Consider the following 15,034-nt stretch of genomic DNA (forward strand, 5'->3'; position numbering starts at 1 on the left):
TTGATGAGTTTTGTCTGCCTTAATGAAAGGGAATTTTTAAAATTATAGAACTGCACTGTGGGGCAAAGAATGGAACAAACTTGTGTCAACAGGTAAAAATGATAAGTCCAACCCTATTTGGTAAAGCCAAGGAAAGGCAATAATCTCTCCAAGCTGTGTTACTTGTGGCTGAAGCAGAGTTGGCTCGTTTGGTGTGCTGAATAAGCCGGCTGAGCTGCACGGGGCTGCCCTCCTGCTGACGGGATGGATCCAAAATCCTCGTGAAAGGTTCTGTGGTGATCATTTAACTGAGACCTAATTCTGGTTAATTGGGCAAGACAACAAATTGTCTTTTTATTGTTATTCTATTCATACACGTCTTTATACTGACATAGCACTATTGACACAAGAATAGTACATCAGAACAGGTGAATTAGTACAGCTGCTTAATGTATGCAGGGCATAAGTCTTTGCCAAAGAAGAGATGTGAAACTCCAGTCTTCTGAAGAATGAGTAGACTTGAGGGTAGGTGGGAATATTATTGATTTTAAAATTAACAGTCTCAGTGATTTGCAGTATGTGTAGACAGCAAACACAGTAGTCATGATTAAATAAATGAGTGTAGCATTAATGCCTGTTAGTCATGTTCTTTTTTTTTATTATTACAGTTCATCAGTCGGATATTTGCAGCCTCCTGGATCGGAGCAGATACAGTTTCCTAGAACATCATCACCATGCAACTCACAGCAGCTTCAAGGACAGCAGTGTGCAGGTTGGGGAATCAAGTTTTTATTGAAAGACCTCAAAAATGTCTAGCTATTATTGTGCTGGGTGATTGGATATTTGCTAGTAAGGTTTTTATTTAGAATTAACTGCTGTGTTTTATTTCCTTCTTTGTTCCATTTTTGAAGTTATATTGGAGGCAGGTTAACTTGACATCTCAATTTATCACTGAAAGTTCTCAAGTTACTATCTTAGAATAAGTAAAATACACCATAATGACTTGCATGTCTGCTTATGAGTTGAGACAGACGTGGGAACCATACATTTTCAGCAGAATGACTTCTGTCTTTTCCTGAAGAAGCTACATGGGTCTGAAACATTTGAGAACTGGGTTTACATTTGATCAAACAAGAGCAAGACACGTTTTTGCTTGGCTCTTCTACTCTAGACTTCACTTAATGGAGAAGGAGCAGTGATTTTTCTGAAGCGTTCCACAAAAGAGGGTGAAAACTGAGCATTCTGGGTTTAGATAGAGAGGAGAGGTATTTTTTTGACCTGCTGAAAACCTAAATGAAATACTCCTGAGCTGTGTGGGGGTATTTTTGTTTTGTTTTTATGGTAGCCTTATTTACTGCTTTTACTTTCATAGTTTATAGCAACCATTCAAGTCAGAAGCCATCACCTCCTACATTATTGCCACCTTCATCAAAGTCAAAGCCCCAACAGGCTGCGTCCATTGTGCACTACAGCATAGTGTCTCCACCCTCATCATCTAAAAGTTTGTCCACTGGTCTTTCCATCATGCAGCCAATAAAAGGTATATTTTATTGGGACTTCCATCTAAGCCATTCTGTCTAGATATCTGTTGTAAATTACCGTGTTTGATTTCATGGCTAACTGCTAGAAAAAACAACATGAGGGCCATCTCTGCAAATACGTTTTTTCATAATCCTTCACCTGAATTGCTATTATTGCAACTTTAAAAATGACGATGTGGAACATAAGTGAAACAGCAGCCACATTCACGAGGGCAGCTCTGAGGCAGCCGTCTTCAGGTAAGAGCGTCGCTTAGCAGACACACTTAAATTAGGTTCAGAATGTTTCAATCTGCAAAATATTTAGGTAATTTTTAAAAGGTGTATAAACAGCATCCTCAGTGGCCTGTGAAAACAGACGTGAGCTTTATTTTTATAAATACCAATATAGTAAATATTTCAGAACACAGTTTACAAGAGCTAATAGAGGTTTAATATTATGAGGTAATTAATCTACATTGTTTGTTTTCTGAAGGAGTCTGGGTGTTTTTTGTGGAGCCCAGGGGTAGTGAAACAGTAGCCTGTTTTAAAAAAAAACAAGATGAATTGAATGCATTTTATAATCTATATCCAACTGTTCCTAACTGATGCGATGACGTAGGTAGTAAATCGAGAAGATTGTAGACTCCTCCTTTAAAGGTGGATGATTAAATTATGTTTAAACCATGTATTTTAATTGTGGTTTCTGAGAAATGGTAGAAACAGTGGGTAGCACAGAGAAGGAAATTGCAAACAACCATTTGCAAGTAAACAGGACATTATATAAATTACCTGGGACAGAGCCAGGCCAAAGGGGGAAGGCAGCTTCCCTCTCGGGCAGCCTCTCAGCACAACTCCTCATGCAAAACCTTATGGAACTTGGCTGTTCAGGCGTCCTCCCCGGCTTCGGCATTTCTGTAGCCACCACGGTGGATAAGTGGTACAGGATGCGGGGATCAATCTGCAGTCTCCACCTAGAAAAATGTTCATATATAAAACGTCTACATGAGGATAATTTTGCCTCAGACTCAAGATTGATTCTGCATCTTCCTGACGTGTGCTGTCATATCAGAGAAAACATTTTGAGTCTGTATTGCTGTACATCATGTAAAACTAGCTAGGAAACTTCTGGTTTTAAATAAAGCACAGTGTTGCTTAATATCCCGTGTTCTTTGGCGCATTGCTCTGACAGTAACCACAGTGAATGTTGAATACTTTCAACTACTTTTAAATATTGATAACATTTTTGAAAGAAATAATTATAAGTTTCAGTGATGCACTTTTCTGCTTCTGGAAAGCCCTCTAGAAGTTAACTATTGCAAATGTATCTGATACTGGGAATATAATTGTACATAAGATACTACTCCAGTTTTCTAGAATTCAGCAGGTTGTTTAGCAAAACATTTGTTATTTCCCTGTTTGGGTGTTTTTGTGTGTTTTGGATGGGTTTTTGTTGTTGTTGCGTTTTGTTTGTATATTCATGCCTTTTCTGCTAAAGTGAAAATTGAAATGGATGCTGAACTAACTGTATCCTGCTGATTTCTTCTCTTGTAGCAGTAGCACCACCACCAGGTGGAGGAGTAGTGATGATGCAGCTAAATATACCCAACAGTCCTCAGCCCCGGAACCATTCACCGCCACAATGGAAACAGAATAAATATTACTGTGATCATCAAAGGGGGCAGAAGTCCACAGAACTTAGCACTTTAGACAGTGCTGCACAGGTATGAGTTTGTTGTTTTGTTTTCCAGGATGACTTTAACTTGCATAAATTGCATCTTTGCATGTGTGTGTTTTTTTTTTTCCAAAAGTTCTCTTTGGGGAATAAAAATCTGCTGTTAGTAGTTAATATAGCTATTTTAACTTAAATCTGTGAATGCTGTGGGTGTTGTCTGGCTTGTTCAACTAGATCCCTTTTAAACCACTAACTTGTTGTTTGTTCCAGTTGCAGCATAGTCCTCAACTAGGTAGTCCTGTCGCCTCACCAGCCCCATCACCAGCACCAGCTCAGCTATCGAACATGAAGAACATCCGTCCCACGTTAACACCTCTTTCCATTGTGTCCCAGTTTTCTAGACCTTTTGTCCCTGGACAAGGTATGTTTTTAGTTACCTACAACGGTTTTTATTTGAATGTTTTAAAATACAAGTTATATGAGGATTTTCTGACAAACTGTAGGTCACTTTAGTACAACGCTGTTGAAGCAGGATCATCAAAATTATCCACTGATAGCTTCAAGTTTTAACCATAAATCAAGAACTTGGCACACACTCTCACAATGGATATAATTTTAGAGCTACAAAGATACAATAAATAACGTGGGACTAGCTGATCTTAATATATTAGTTGGGCATATAATGTGTTTTGGGGGAAAGGATACAGAAATGGGATGCTGAGAATAATGTTCTGACAAATGCACTTATTAGTTGGTGATGCACTGAATCAAACCACTGCCTCAGCGAGAATTCTTCATTCCTTTGGAGAAAAAGTAGCATGATGGGACTAGAGCCTCTAGCCAATACAGTTGCTACTTTAATTTGTATTTCAGATAGAAGCCACCCAAAGACAGAAAAAATTCATTGTAGAATTTCAGTCCTCTGCTGCCATGTTAACAGAAAATAGAGGATTTTCACTGAGATGTGATACTTGGTAGTGTTTAAAAAACAAATGACAAAACCTGCCTTTGTTAGTGAGCAAAGACACCATTTGTGATTGTAGTTACCAAACTCAGAATTAATGGGTCTGTTTTACAGAAGGATTTACTTTACAGCAAAATCAAAGAAAATTCTGTATGTCTTCCTTATTGAAAAAGCAAACCTTATTTTCTTGTCTTTGTGGTGTCTTCTGCATAATCTGTCATTGCTTTGTATTCCAATGTTATTGTAAAAATTCCACGTTGCTTGTTGTAAAGTAGTACACCTCTCAACTTTCTTAATCTTCGGTGATTGCTAAAAACTTCTGTTCCATTGTCTTTGTGGATCCTTGGAGCAAATAAGAATGAGAAGACATACCTGGCACTAATGAGGGATATAACCATGAAAATTACTACAGTAGTACACTGAGAAGAGCTTTAGCCTTAAGCTCATTTTGAAATGAGAGGATTTAGATAAGACTGCAGTGAAGAAAAACCTTGCATATTTTTCAATGTAGTCCTTTAGATGCAAGAAAGCTTACACCTCTTCACCTTGTGATCAGGACGTGACTGACTTATATTTGTTTAATCATGCCCAATGTTATTTTGTTAGCTTAGCCAAATGCAGCATTTTGTGCATGGTTATTCTGCTTTCTTCTCTGTGGAAGATATACATTGTAAGAAGAACTTGGAGGAAGATGCCATGTAACAGAAAAACCCTTCTAATTACCTTTCTCTTTAAGGAGATGCCAGATACCCATTGCTTGGCCAACCCCTGCAATACAATCCACCATCTTTGTTACGTGGACAAGTAACAAGCCAACAGGTATTAAAGAGAACAATCTCCTGGCAGCACTGAAGAAACAATTCAGGACTGCTTATTGAAACCAGTGTGAATGGGGGAATGGGTGAGGGCATTAGAAAAGTAATTGAGTGGAAGGTGCTTGCTTTCCAGTAACAGTTTTATTCTGTGTTGATACTTCCCATTGTTCTTGTTTGTTGTATTAAAAAAACCACAAACGAAGTGAGAAATATTTTCCTGAAATTTAGCTTTTGGCGCAGTGTATATTATAGATTATTTTTTCAAAAGCAATTTGCTAACAGTTCCAAAAATCACAGGAAGAATGTTTGCTAAAAGGATTTTTTTATTTGGATAACGATTTTTTAAAAAATAGAAAATACATGTGGGCATTTCTAAACAGAGTTTGTTTCTTAGAAGAAAACCAAAACATTACTGTTAGTAAAGCTAAAATGTTTTGCGATCTGTTTAATTTTGGGGACAGACACCCAGACCTTCTACCTTGCTCAGTTCTACCCGAGATCAGACAGAAGATGTGATGGATGGGGGGGGTTGGATAGAGGGATCATGTTCTTCTAAGAAGATTTAAGGTGATTTTTCTTTCATCATTTCCTTCATTTCTTCTGAAGCCAAGGATTGAATGACTGCAGGATTGCTAAACTCCAAGATTAAAATTGTACATGAACATCTTTTCTATACCATGGTAGCATGGAGACATTCCTCTACACCACTTTTCACTGAGCTAACCTAGAAATGTTAAAATGCTGGTGCACTGTCATTAAAGTACATCATTTCTGTCAATCGTTCCAGTGTCAGCCTGGAAACAGACATGGCAACAGGGGGAAGAAGCCAGCAAAGAAGGCTGCGTCAGCAGATCTCTGTGCAGGAGAACCAGGTATAGAATTGCCAACTGACACAGTCCTCCAACAAAATCAGTTATGGTGATGGGCTGGGAATGTAATAAAAGCACAGGTGAGAAAAGGGCCAGAATGAAAAGAGTAATTGGACAGAAATGGAGATGGCAAACTCTGGAAACATAAGGATGGAGAAGAGAGACTTGATTAGGACAAGAGGGGAAGAGGGAGGTTAAATGAGACAAGTCTAGTTGAGAAGTCTAGAGAAAAGACCAGAGAAGATCAGAACTGGACAGTACTAAAAGGAAAAGCAAGTTTTTCAGTTTACTGGATATAAGTTGTATCATATTGTTACATTAAATCTTGCTATATTAAATATACATAACTCTGCTTCCTTTTACTTGTATGGAATGTGAAATCAAACATGAACCACAACTTAGTTTGTGCTTCCACAGGTTAGCTCCTTGAGGCCGGTAAAGATATCATCCAAATAAAAACAGACATCATCTATTTTCATATCTTTACCGAAAGTAATTTTCATTGCAAGTGTTACCTACTATCAACTCTTTGCAGAAAGTTACAGATAGATCAGCTTTTTCTAACAATTTACTGGAGAGGATTTTTTGAGAGAGGGCAGACGGACCAGTTTTTTAGCACGGTGACGTGTAAAGAGTTAACAGGCAAAACCAGTCAGATGTTATAGTGTGTTCTCAAACCTACTGCAAAATTAGGTGTGGATTATTTTCTTTTTCCCTCTTTCTTTTGAGGGTGCTCTTTGTATTCTCAGCTTTTATTTGCACGCTTGTAGCTGTAAGCAGTACTAAATGTGAAAGCAAAAGGATCTTTAGAATAGCAGAAATGGAATGCCCATGTATTTCATGTCAACTCACTGGAGATACAAGTATGAAATAACTCATTTTTCCATTGTGTTTGTCATATCATTGTACAATGACCAATTTTGATTGAATGTTTTTCTTGTTTCAGCTGTGGGAAAAGTTCTAGAAATTACTGAACTGCCAGAAGGCATAACTCGTACGGAAGCAGAAAAACTCTTTGGAGAACTTTTAAAAGTCGGTGCCAAGATTCGGTGGCTAAGGGATTCGCAGTGTCTGCAGACACAGCAGCAGCACCATCGTCGGTACTGTGGCAGCGGCGACAGTAGCGTGAACACTGAGCCACCCAAACCTAGTGACTTGGCTTCCACTTACACGGTTCTAGCTACGTTCCCTACAATGTCAGCTGCTCAGAATGCATTGAAGAAACAAAGCAGTACCTCAGTGAACAAGTTCAGGCTGAGAACAAGCAAGAAGCACTATGACTTTCATGTTCTGGAAAGGGCTAGTTCTCAGTAGCAGTTACAGCAGTGGACGCTCAGCCTTTACTACTTCCATGTCCTCCTGTCCTTGATTGGCTTGATGTTAGGGGGTTTCTGTTCTCTTCATAGAGACTCCTGGGATGTTCTGTCATATGACATTAGCCATTGAAGAAAAAATAACCCAGTGATCCAGCAAGATGAAGAAAAAAGAATAGAGTTAATCCCAGACAATAGCAAGGAATCATCTTCGAGACAGGCAGCTTTCTACAAGGAATGCTGTTGAAATGCCCCCTACTTTTATAGTAGTTTTGTTTTATATTTTTGAATTCTTGTATCAGATCCAAAGTTCTATTGTACAGCAAATGTTCATAAAAATCCATATTCAGATTTGTATTTTATAATCCCTTTTCACAGCCAGCACACAGCTGTCCATTCCAAGGCAGGAACCTGAGGATTGGTGGAGGGGAAAAGAGAACCATTTTCAAGAAATTACACTCATTTTCTAATAAACTACCCCACATCTTCAAGTTAACCTGTTCTTTGTTCCTTGTGTTTTTCTTTTTTTATTTTTTTTTGTTAAAAAAAAGTAATTTTAGTAACTAACTCCTTAGATTGTCATTTTCTTTTGAGATTCATTCAAGCAATGTCAAAAGAAATTACAAGTAGGTAGTACCCTTGAAGGATTTGCTTCTGATCCAGCAAGTTTAGTAATTATTTAAAGAGGAATATGAATAGGTTACAAAGAATGTTCACTGAATCACATTTTAATATTTCTTCTTCTTTTTAGCAAAAGTGTGAAGAAACTAAAATGTATCTTCACAAGTGACAAAATGTTTGCACTTTAATTGTGTTCCCACCAGTATGGATCTCTTTCTCTTCCTTTTCACGCTAAGATAATTGTGTTTGATAAGTGCTGGAAACCTTTTTAATGGTTTAAGTTTTCATCATTTGCAGATGCTCACTGGACATTAAAGATTCATTGCACATAAATGAAACAAACTTTTTTCAATTTGTGTAATTTGCAAGGCTGTACAATGTGTGCTGATGCAAGCCTTTTTCAGTTCAAGAAAATAAATGTTTACAAACACAAACTTTCAGTGCACTTGTTTAAAATTCTAGGAGTCTTCCAAAACCTGGATGACCACATATTAATGGTTTGGATCCCTTCAAATGTGAGAAAATAACTTAAAAATAACACTGAATATTAGAACTCAAAGAACCACTATTTGCTGTTCCTCTTCCTGAAGCATTTATTTGTTATCCTGCCCTTCACCATTTTTAAATGTGAAAAAAAAAAGACAAATATATCAGACCAGAAGGGACTGGTCTTGTGTTTTTATTCTTGGCACAGGCACTGATTTGCTGTGTAGATGAGCAACTACTTGTTCCGTTCCTCAGCCTGTTGCTTTGTAAAAGACACATTTGTAACTGCCGTTAAGTGGAAGCTCAAGGTAAACATGATGTTTAAAAATGCATTTTGCAGAGGAAAAGTAAACAAGTTAGATGCCTAAACCAGCATTACTTTCCATCTTGCGTGCAAAAGATCTCATCGCTGAAGAACAACAACCAAACACGTGAAGTGTCTTTCCTGTGATGAATCAAAGTTCTTGGAAGAAAACTGCCCTGTCTGGGAAAAGCGTAGCCTAATTAAGTAGATATATGTGACTTGGTTCTGGAAAATGCTGTAGTTACAGGTATTTACATGACTAAAAGTAAACCTGCACACAGATGCTCTCTTGAAACAGAGGGGAAAATGTTCAGCTCTAAGCCCCTAGCCAAAAGACAGATCTACTTATCTCTCTCTTCTTTTCTGAAAGGATGGTACTTCTTGTCATTTGAGCTTTTATGCTACTACTTGAATTAATAACTATTTAAATGAGAGGATGTATTTTTTTCCTCCCCAGGTTGGATTATCTTTGGTAGTTTATGGCTCCCAAAGATAAGAGCCCCATCTTATACAGGTTACAATATTCCCCTCCTCTGAATAGCACGGAGATAACATGACTAATGCACAGGTTCCATCACTGCCTCTTGCCCATTTCCAGTGCTAGTTTAAATCATGGTTTTAATCCTGGAAAGTAATTAACAGATTAAAGGTCTGTAATGACAGGTGTCAGAATGCTGAGAGGCAGCTGCCTCCTGTGGCTAACATGTTCCAGGACAAGATTTTTCATATGTGTTGAAGAGTAGTCAATAGCTGAGAGCTTCCATCTATTCTGAAAGGCTCAAGAACTAAATCTGATGTCAAACCACTTGAAAAGGATGCTGCAAACTTTTCCTGCAACAACCAAAGAGAAGAAAATGCAACAAGAGGTAAGCACTGAGAACAAATGCAAGCCAAACAAAAGGAGAGGAGGGATACACTGATTAGGAACAAGTCCCAGCATGTATTTAATTCTTATCAAGTCAGCTGTAAAGCTGAGTCCAAATTACTCTAGAAGAAAAAATTAGAATGTGTAAAAAGCTAGTTGTATTCTAATCCTGAATCTAATAGTTGACTACAATTACTACAGGCAGCTCACCCCTGAATATCTTCCTTTGTGTTAAACAAATGCAGCTGAATTTTTTTGGTCGGGATGTGCTGGTACGAGCCTCACAGATACAATTAACAGGGTTTTGGAAGTGCCAAATGCCTCTGACATCTACAGTGGGCCCAGAATTCCACTATTTCTTACAGTCGGGTTCATTCCTGATGTTGTGCTATTTCATACTGTCCCTGGTAACTGGGCAGGGTTTAAACTCATCTGACCAAGACCATTTCTACCTTCCTGGATTTTATACTTCTGTCCCTTTTGGTTCCTCAAAACACACAAGGCTCTAGACTGTGTACAAAAACCCTGGCACTAGATTTGTTCCATAGATTTGGATCATGTTCTGGAAAGGAAACAAATGTACTTTAGGACATGAAATAGACATTGTACATAAAACTAGCATTCTCCATTATTCTCAACAAATCGTTTAGTTCTCCAGTATATTTAACCTTCCTGTCATTTAACATTAAAGCCTGGTTCATAGCAAATATGGCAAAGGAAATTAGGTGGGGACTTAAATTATATTGCAGTAATTTAATACATTTCTTTGGTTCGGAAAATGTCTCACAACTTTTAAAGCTGAGGAAAAGGCACTGGAAGAATAACCAAAAACCTGAACGTATCTAGCTATTATCTACTCCACCAAAGGCTACTATTGGTTTTACTTTTTAATTAATACAATTACAATACTGTGTAAAATGCATCCCTGAACTATGAATAGATTCAAGGTTATTTGTGATATTACAGTGAAAATTATAATTCAAAATTAAGAAAACAAACTTAAGTTCCATAGTCTGGGAACACTCACATCCACATGGGCAAGAGGTTGGATTCAGGTAGATCAGAAGAACACACCTGAGAATCTATTCCCAGCCTCCACACGGCTGCTGAACTCCAGCCTCACTGTGCCTCAAGTTTCAGCGAGACTGGATTGGTATTAAGTGAATTGTTGGTAACAGGCATCTCGCATCTTACCTGAGACTCCTCCCTGGGCAAATTTCACCTATTCCAATCAGAAAACATTTTCTTTCCCTCACACATAAATGACATAAAAGGAAAAGTAGCGGAACATCTACAAAGAGAGAAATCTAGCACCATGACCATGGTGTACTGCAGACCCACAACCATCCCGAATCCTACCAGCCTCTTATAGAACCCAGGTTTCAAGATTCAGAGGGTACAGGGCAGTGATACACAGACAAGAGTTCAGATTTGTCAAAGCATGTGAAGAATTGTTTTGCTTGATGAATCAAATAAGGTGCCTCAATATGTTACACACCTTTCATGGCAAGACCATTTTTTGTCTTGCGCTATTCAAATAACTCTACACCCTTTTCCTATCTAATGCAAACCATTTCCCTCTTAAGGTGGAATAAATAGTTATATTCTCATGCTATGACACTCAGCTGTGCCTTAAAACTTTGAATTTGACATGTCTGTTGTTTTCAGTTGATCTTGTACTAACTTGTTTGGATACCTGAAAGGGAGTCAGAATTCAACATGCAACTAACTTCCTTTATAAATATCTATTTTATATTTTTTCCCTAGAAAACTGGTGTGGGCTGTAATTTCCTGTATTTAGCCCTGAGGCAAAGAATGCTTACAGGAAGCTTTGGAGAAAACTGATCAAACCACTTTTATGTTACAGGTCATGAAAAATTACTGTAGCTATAATTTTTAATAAATATTGAGAAAGGACTTATTTCAATCCCTTCACCTACAGCTCAATCTTCATGAAGGTTGATGTGCTGTCTCTATTCAATATCCTGCTCCTACTCACATTTAAAATGTTTCAGGTTTGGGTATTTTTGGCTATTGTTGGCAACAAGTAGAAACTTAAGGTGCACAGTGTTGATGTGACTTCATTTTGGAAGCCTTATTTCTTGGTAGTAGACCAAAACCCTTACAAGGGCCTATTTCCCAGAACATTCTGAAAATTAAATGTAAGTTCTCTTATTCTGGAACCTGAGAGCGAAGTCACTGTTCACATCTGAAAACTTCAGAGGCAAGGTCCAGTGTAAATGAAGGTACCTCTTGGCCAACTTGAAAACATATCACGATGACAAACATTCTTATCACAATAAGTATGAGCGTTCATTTAGTTCAGTGCCTACCTTGTGTGTTTAGGCTGTAGGGCTGGAGTTTGGACCTGACTCTGTTTGACAGACCCTTATTAGGAAGGTTTATCTTTTATCCTGCTTGTAACTGCTTGGCATTTTGCAATATTTGGCATTTGCCAGTATTTGTCAGGTTGTAAGTGGATCTTGCTTAAAAGGTTATCAAGAAGCATTAAAATTTGGTCCAGGGCACAAACACTTGAATGTTTGCTGCTTTTTTATAGTTTTTCAGTCTTACTGGTAAAGCACATGAACCTAATCATGATATGGGATGCATGCAACTGCAATGAACTGTTTCTGCACTTCTGAAGAGAAATCTGAACGTCAGATGAGACTAGTGCTGTAAACCAAAGAGCTGTATAGGAAAATCTGTATGTTGCTGATAGTTCTACTTTTAAAAATGGTATAAATTATAAAAATAAACTGTGCTGCTGTGGATAATGCTTAACAGTGAGGTCTGACCATTCTTAATTCAGTTCCCATGCCCCAGCTAACTGAGAATCTGAATTAGACTGAGGACTGATGACAATACACTGTGCTGACAGTAAATTTTTCAGACGCAAGTGTAACAGAAGGGGAAGGCACGCTACAAGCTGACTGCACTATGGACTAGCTTCAGCCCTAAGGGATCTCTTACATTTGATTTCCCAAAATTACCTGACAGCTAACTTAGGAGAAAAAAAACAAAAGGGGGGGGGGGGGACACACACAAAATAAAGCAATATTGCACATCATACTTGAATTACACACTCTGCTTCCTTCTCATATTTTTTGTGTTGGGTGTAGGGTTAATTAGAGATTGGTATGCAGCACAGCCTTGCCCTTCTTATGGTTTCCAAGTCAGTTACTCTAAGAAACAACATGATTAAGAGTGCTATGATAGTCTGTCACATTGATTTATACATACCAAGAAATACACCAGAGCTTGTTTCCACATTTACTCAAATCTATCACCTTTTTACTGGGCTTAAACTGATAGTTCCAGTTGTTAACGAACCACTTATTAGAGTGAAGCAACAGTACAATTAAAAAAAAGGAAATCAGTAATAAAAATATTTTCCTTTTAAATCCAAGTACATCTGTGCTGGTTTTTGGGGAAAAAAATAATATCTTAAAATGTAAATTACTGGTTTGCCTTGTTTCCCATACTGATTGCTGAATTTGGTTTTGTGTATTCATTTTAACAAACTAGCTGACATTTCCACAAGAGTAACAACCGTAATAACACACACACAAAATCTGCCGGTCAGCCAGGGACTTGGCAGCACACCAAGGAAGCGAATTACAGGTAATGCTTCAGCTAAGAAATTATTTCTTTCTTTTTTCCTAATAAAACTCTCTATTTACCAGTTATCCTTCTCTTTTCCTAGGCCTACCAACTGAAAAACTCTGCTGTTTTCCAAAGACACCTGCTCTAGCGGCTCTCAGATCAATTACAGCAGCAGAGGCACATGCAACAGCAGCAACTTAGTGACCCTACGGTTAGAGAATTATACTTCTAAAACTGTAATTATTTGAAACATAATTTAAATAGTTCCCAATGATGTAAAAGATTGTACACCCTCACAAAATTATTTATACAGTCATTAGTAAGCCCTTCCATTTTTATGTTGAAACACAATTTCTTCCTTGCTTGAAGTGGTGTAGAAATTTTTGAAAATCACATTTGCAAAATGATTTAAAAAAAAAAATATGGTGTTGACCACTTCACTCACCTTCTTTGTGCAACTTGGCTTCCAACTTAAGAGTTTCAAATGAGTGCAATAAATGCAAACTACAGCTGCTGGGAATGTCACGAGAATTAATGCAACACATCCAAATTCTTCATAGAGTTTAAGATACTAATACACATTACAGCCTAACCTCTTGCTCTAGATGCACACGCAGAACAAAGATGTCTTTTTGTTCATCTCTGAAAAATGTATAGCTTAATACCATCCAACCTTGAGCATTGTTCTTAAATATATTTTGTACAATGAAGAAAATACAAAAAAATAGTACCATCTCAGCAGACACCCCAATGTTCTGACAGTTACTTCTTTAGGAAACTTGCAGAAGCGCAATATGTGTATACAGAGCTTACCCAGTGAGCAGGATTACTGTGACACCTTTTCCATATGCTCATTTTTGTATATTGTTCACATTGATTTGCCTCTTTTCACAATAGCTTTGTAGGGTTTTTAGTTGTCATTTATCCAGTGACTTTTGTAATTAAAATCCAGGCTACAACAGTGAAAAGCTTTCCAGGCTGTATTTTTTTTGGCCTTCAAATGTTTGACAGTATCTGCCTCAGCAACAGTTACCCAGAATACATAGTCACAGTCTTAATCGGGTTTCAGAAATCCCAAGTGCAGCATTAAAAAAAAAAAGTTATAATCAGAGCAAAATTGTCCTGTCCTTATTACTGTGAAACATCCATTTCAGAGCCCGTCTGCCTTTGCTGGTTTTGTCCCCACTAGGGCTGCACTGTAAACACTGCACCATCCCAGGTAGGGTCCCTCCTGGCTCACCAGGGAGCACGGAGGGTGTCCTGGCCTCACCTTTTGCCACTCTGTGCACGCACGACTATATTTTTGACATATTTAGCATGGATTTTGGTCAAGCAGGCACCTCCTCCATCATTTTTCCTGTCACACCTTGGCTTCTCCAGGGTGGATGTTGGGGTCAGGGTTAACTGACCTTGCAGCTCACACCCATGGGCCCTGGGGTGTGTGAGGTACACCACAGGTGTGCGGGCCCCTTTCCACATCCCACAGCATTACAGAATGTTGTAAGTATTGGAAGTGACCTTGAAAGCTCATCCAGTGCAATCCCCCCATGGAGCAGGAACACCCAGATGAGGTTACACAGGAAGGTGTCCAGGCGGGTTGGAATGTCTGCAGAGAAGGAGACTCCACAACCCCCCTGGGCAGCCTGGGCCAGGCTCTGCCACCCTCACTGAGAAGTTTCTTCTCATATATAAGTGGAACCTCTTGTGCTCCAGTTTGGGCCCCTTGTCCTGTCACTAGTTGTCACCGAGAACAGCCTGGCTCCATCCTTGTGACACTCACCCTTTACAAATATATAAACATTAATGAGGTCACCCCTCAGTCTCCTCCAAGCTCCAGAGCCCCAGCTCCCTCAGCCTTTCCTCATACGGGAGACGCTCCACTCGCTTAATCATCTTCGTTGCCCTGCGCTGGCCTCAGCGCTCCCTCAGCCGCTGCAGCACCGGCCGCTCTCACCCGTCCGGCGGGGCCCCAAGGCCGCCGGGCGGCCCCGCCAAGATGGCGCCAGGCTGAGGCGAACGC

The 15,034-nt window shown here is 38.8% G+C and overlaps 1 protein-coding gene and 1 long non-coding RNA gene across 9 annotated transcripts in view; one reads left to right on the forward strand and one right to left on the reverse strand.

The window, feature by feature from the left end:
• R3HDM1 (R3H domain containing 1) overlaps positions 1 to 7,628 on the forward strand; it is a 47,358-nt gene extending 39,730 nt beyond the window's left edge. For 5 of the 6 annotated variants that reach the window (XM_080347322.1, XM_080347317.1, XM_080347319.1 and 2 more), the window contains 7 exons: positions 648 to 751; positions 1,352 to 1,519; positions 3,051 to 3,220; positions 3,442 to 3,592; positions 4,872 to 4,954; positions 5,738 to 5,822; positions 6,766 to 7,628. In XM_080347322.1, the coding sequence (XP_080203448.1) occupies positions 648 to 751; positions 1,352 to 1,519; positions 3,051 to 3,220; positions 3,442 to 3,592; positions 4,872 to 4,954; positions 5,738 to 5,822; positions 6,766 to 7,133 (1,129 nt within the window). In that variant the 3' untranslated portion in view covers positions 7,134 to 7,628. The remainder of the gene's footprint in view (positions 1 to 647; positions 752 to 1,351; positions 1,520 to 3,050; positions 3,221 to 3,441; positions 3,593 to 4,871; positions 4,955 to 5,737; positions 5,823 to 6,765) is intronic. The other variant, XM_080347318.1, reaches the window with a different exon arrangement.
• The window catches only part of LOC308042163, a 33,609-nt gene extending 18,600 nt beyond the window's left edge, over positions 1 to 15,009 (reverse strand). The window contains exons 1-3 of one of the 3 annotated variants that reach the window (XR_013922318.1): positions 14,795 to 15,009; positions 2,289 to 2,470; positions 1,675 to 1,809 (exon numbers count right to left, since the gene is read on the reverse strand). This is a non-coding gene — a long non-coding RNA (uncharacterized lncRNA). Of the gene's footprint in view, positions 1 to 1,674; positions 1,810 to 1,871; positions 2,039 to 2,288; positions 2,471 to 14,794 lie in introns of those variants that run through there. The other 2 variants (XR_013922319.1, XR_013922317.1) reach the window with 2 other exon arrangements.
• Between the last annotated feature and the right edge of the window lie 25 nt (positions 15,010 to 15,034).

This window comes from Nesoenas mayeri (genome assembly GCF_963082525.1).
Source record: "Nesoenas mayeri genome assembly, chromosome: 6".
NCBI classification, from domain to species: Eukaryota; Metazoa; Chordata; class Aves; order Columbiformes; family Columbidae; genus Nesoenas; species Nesoenas mayeri.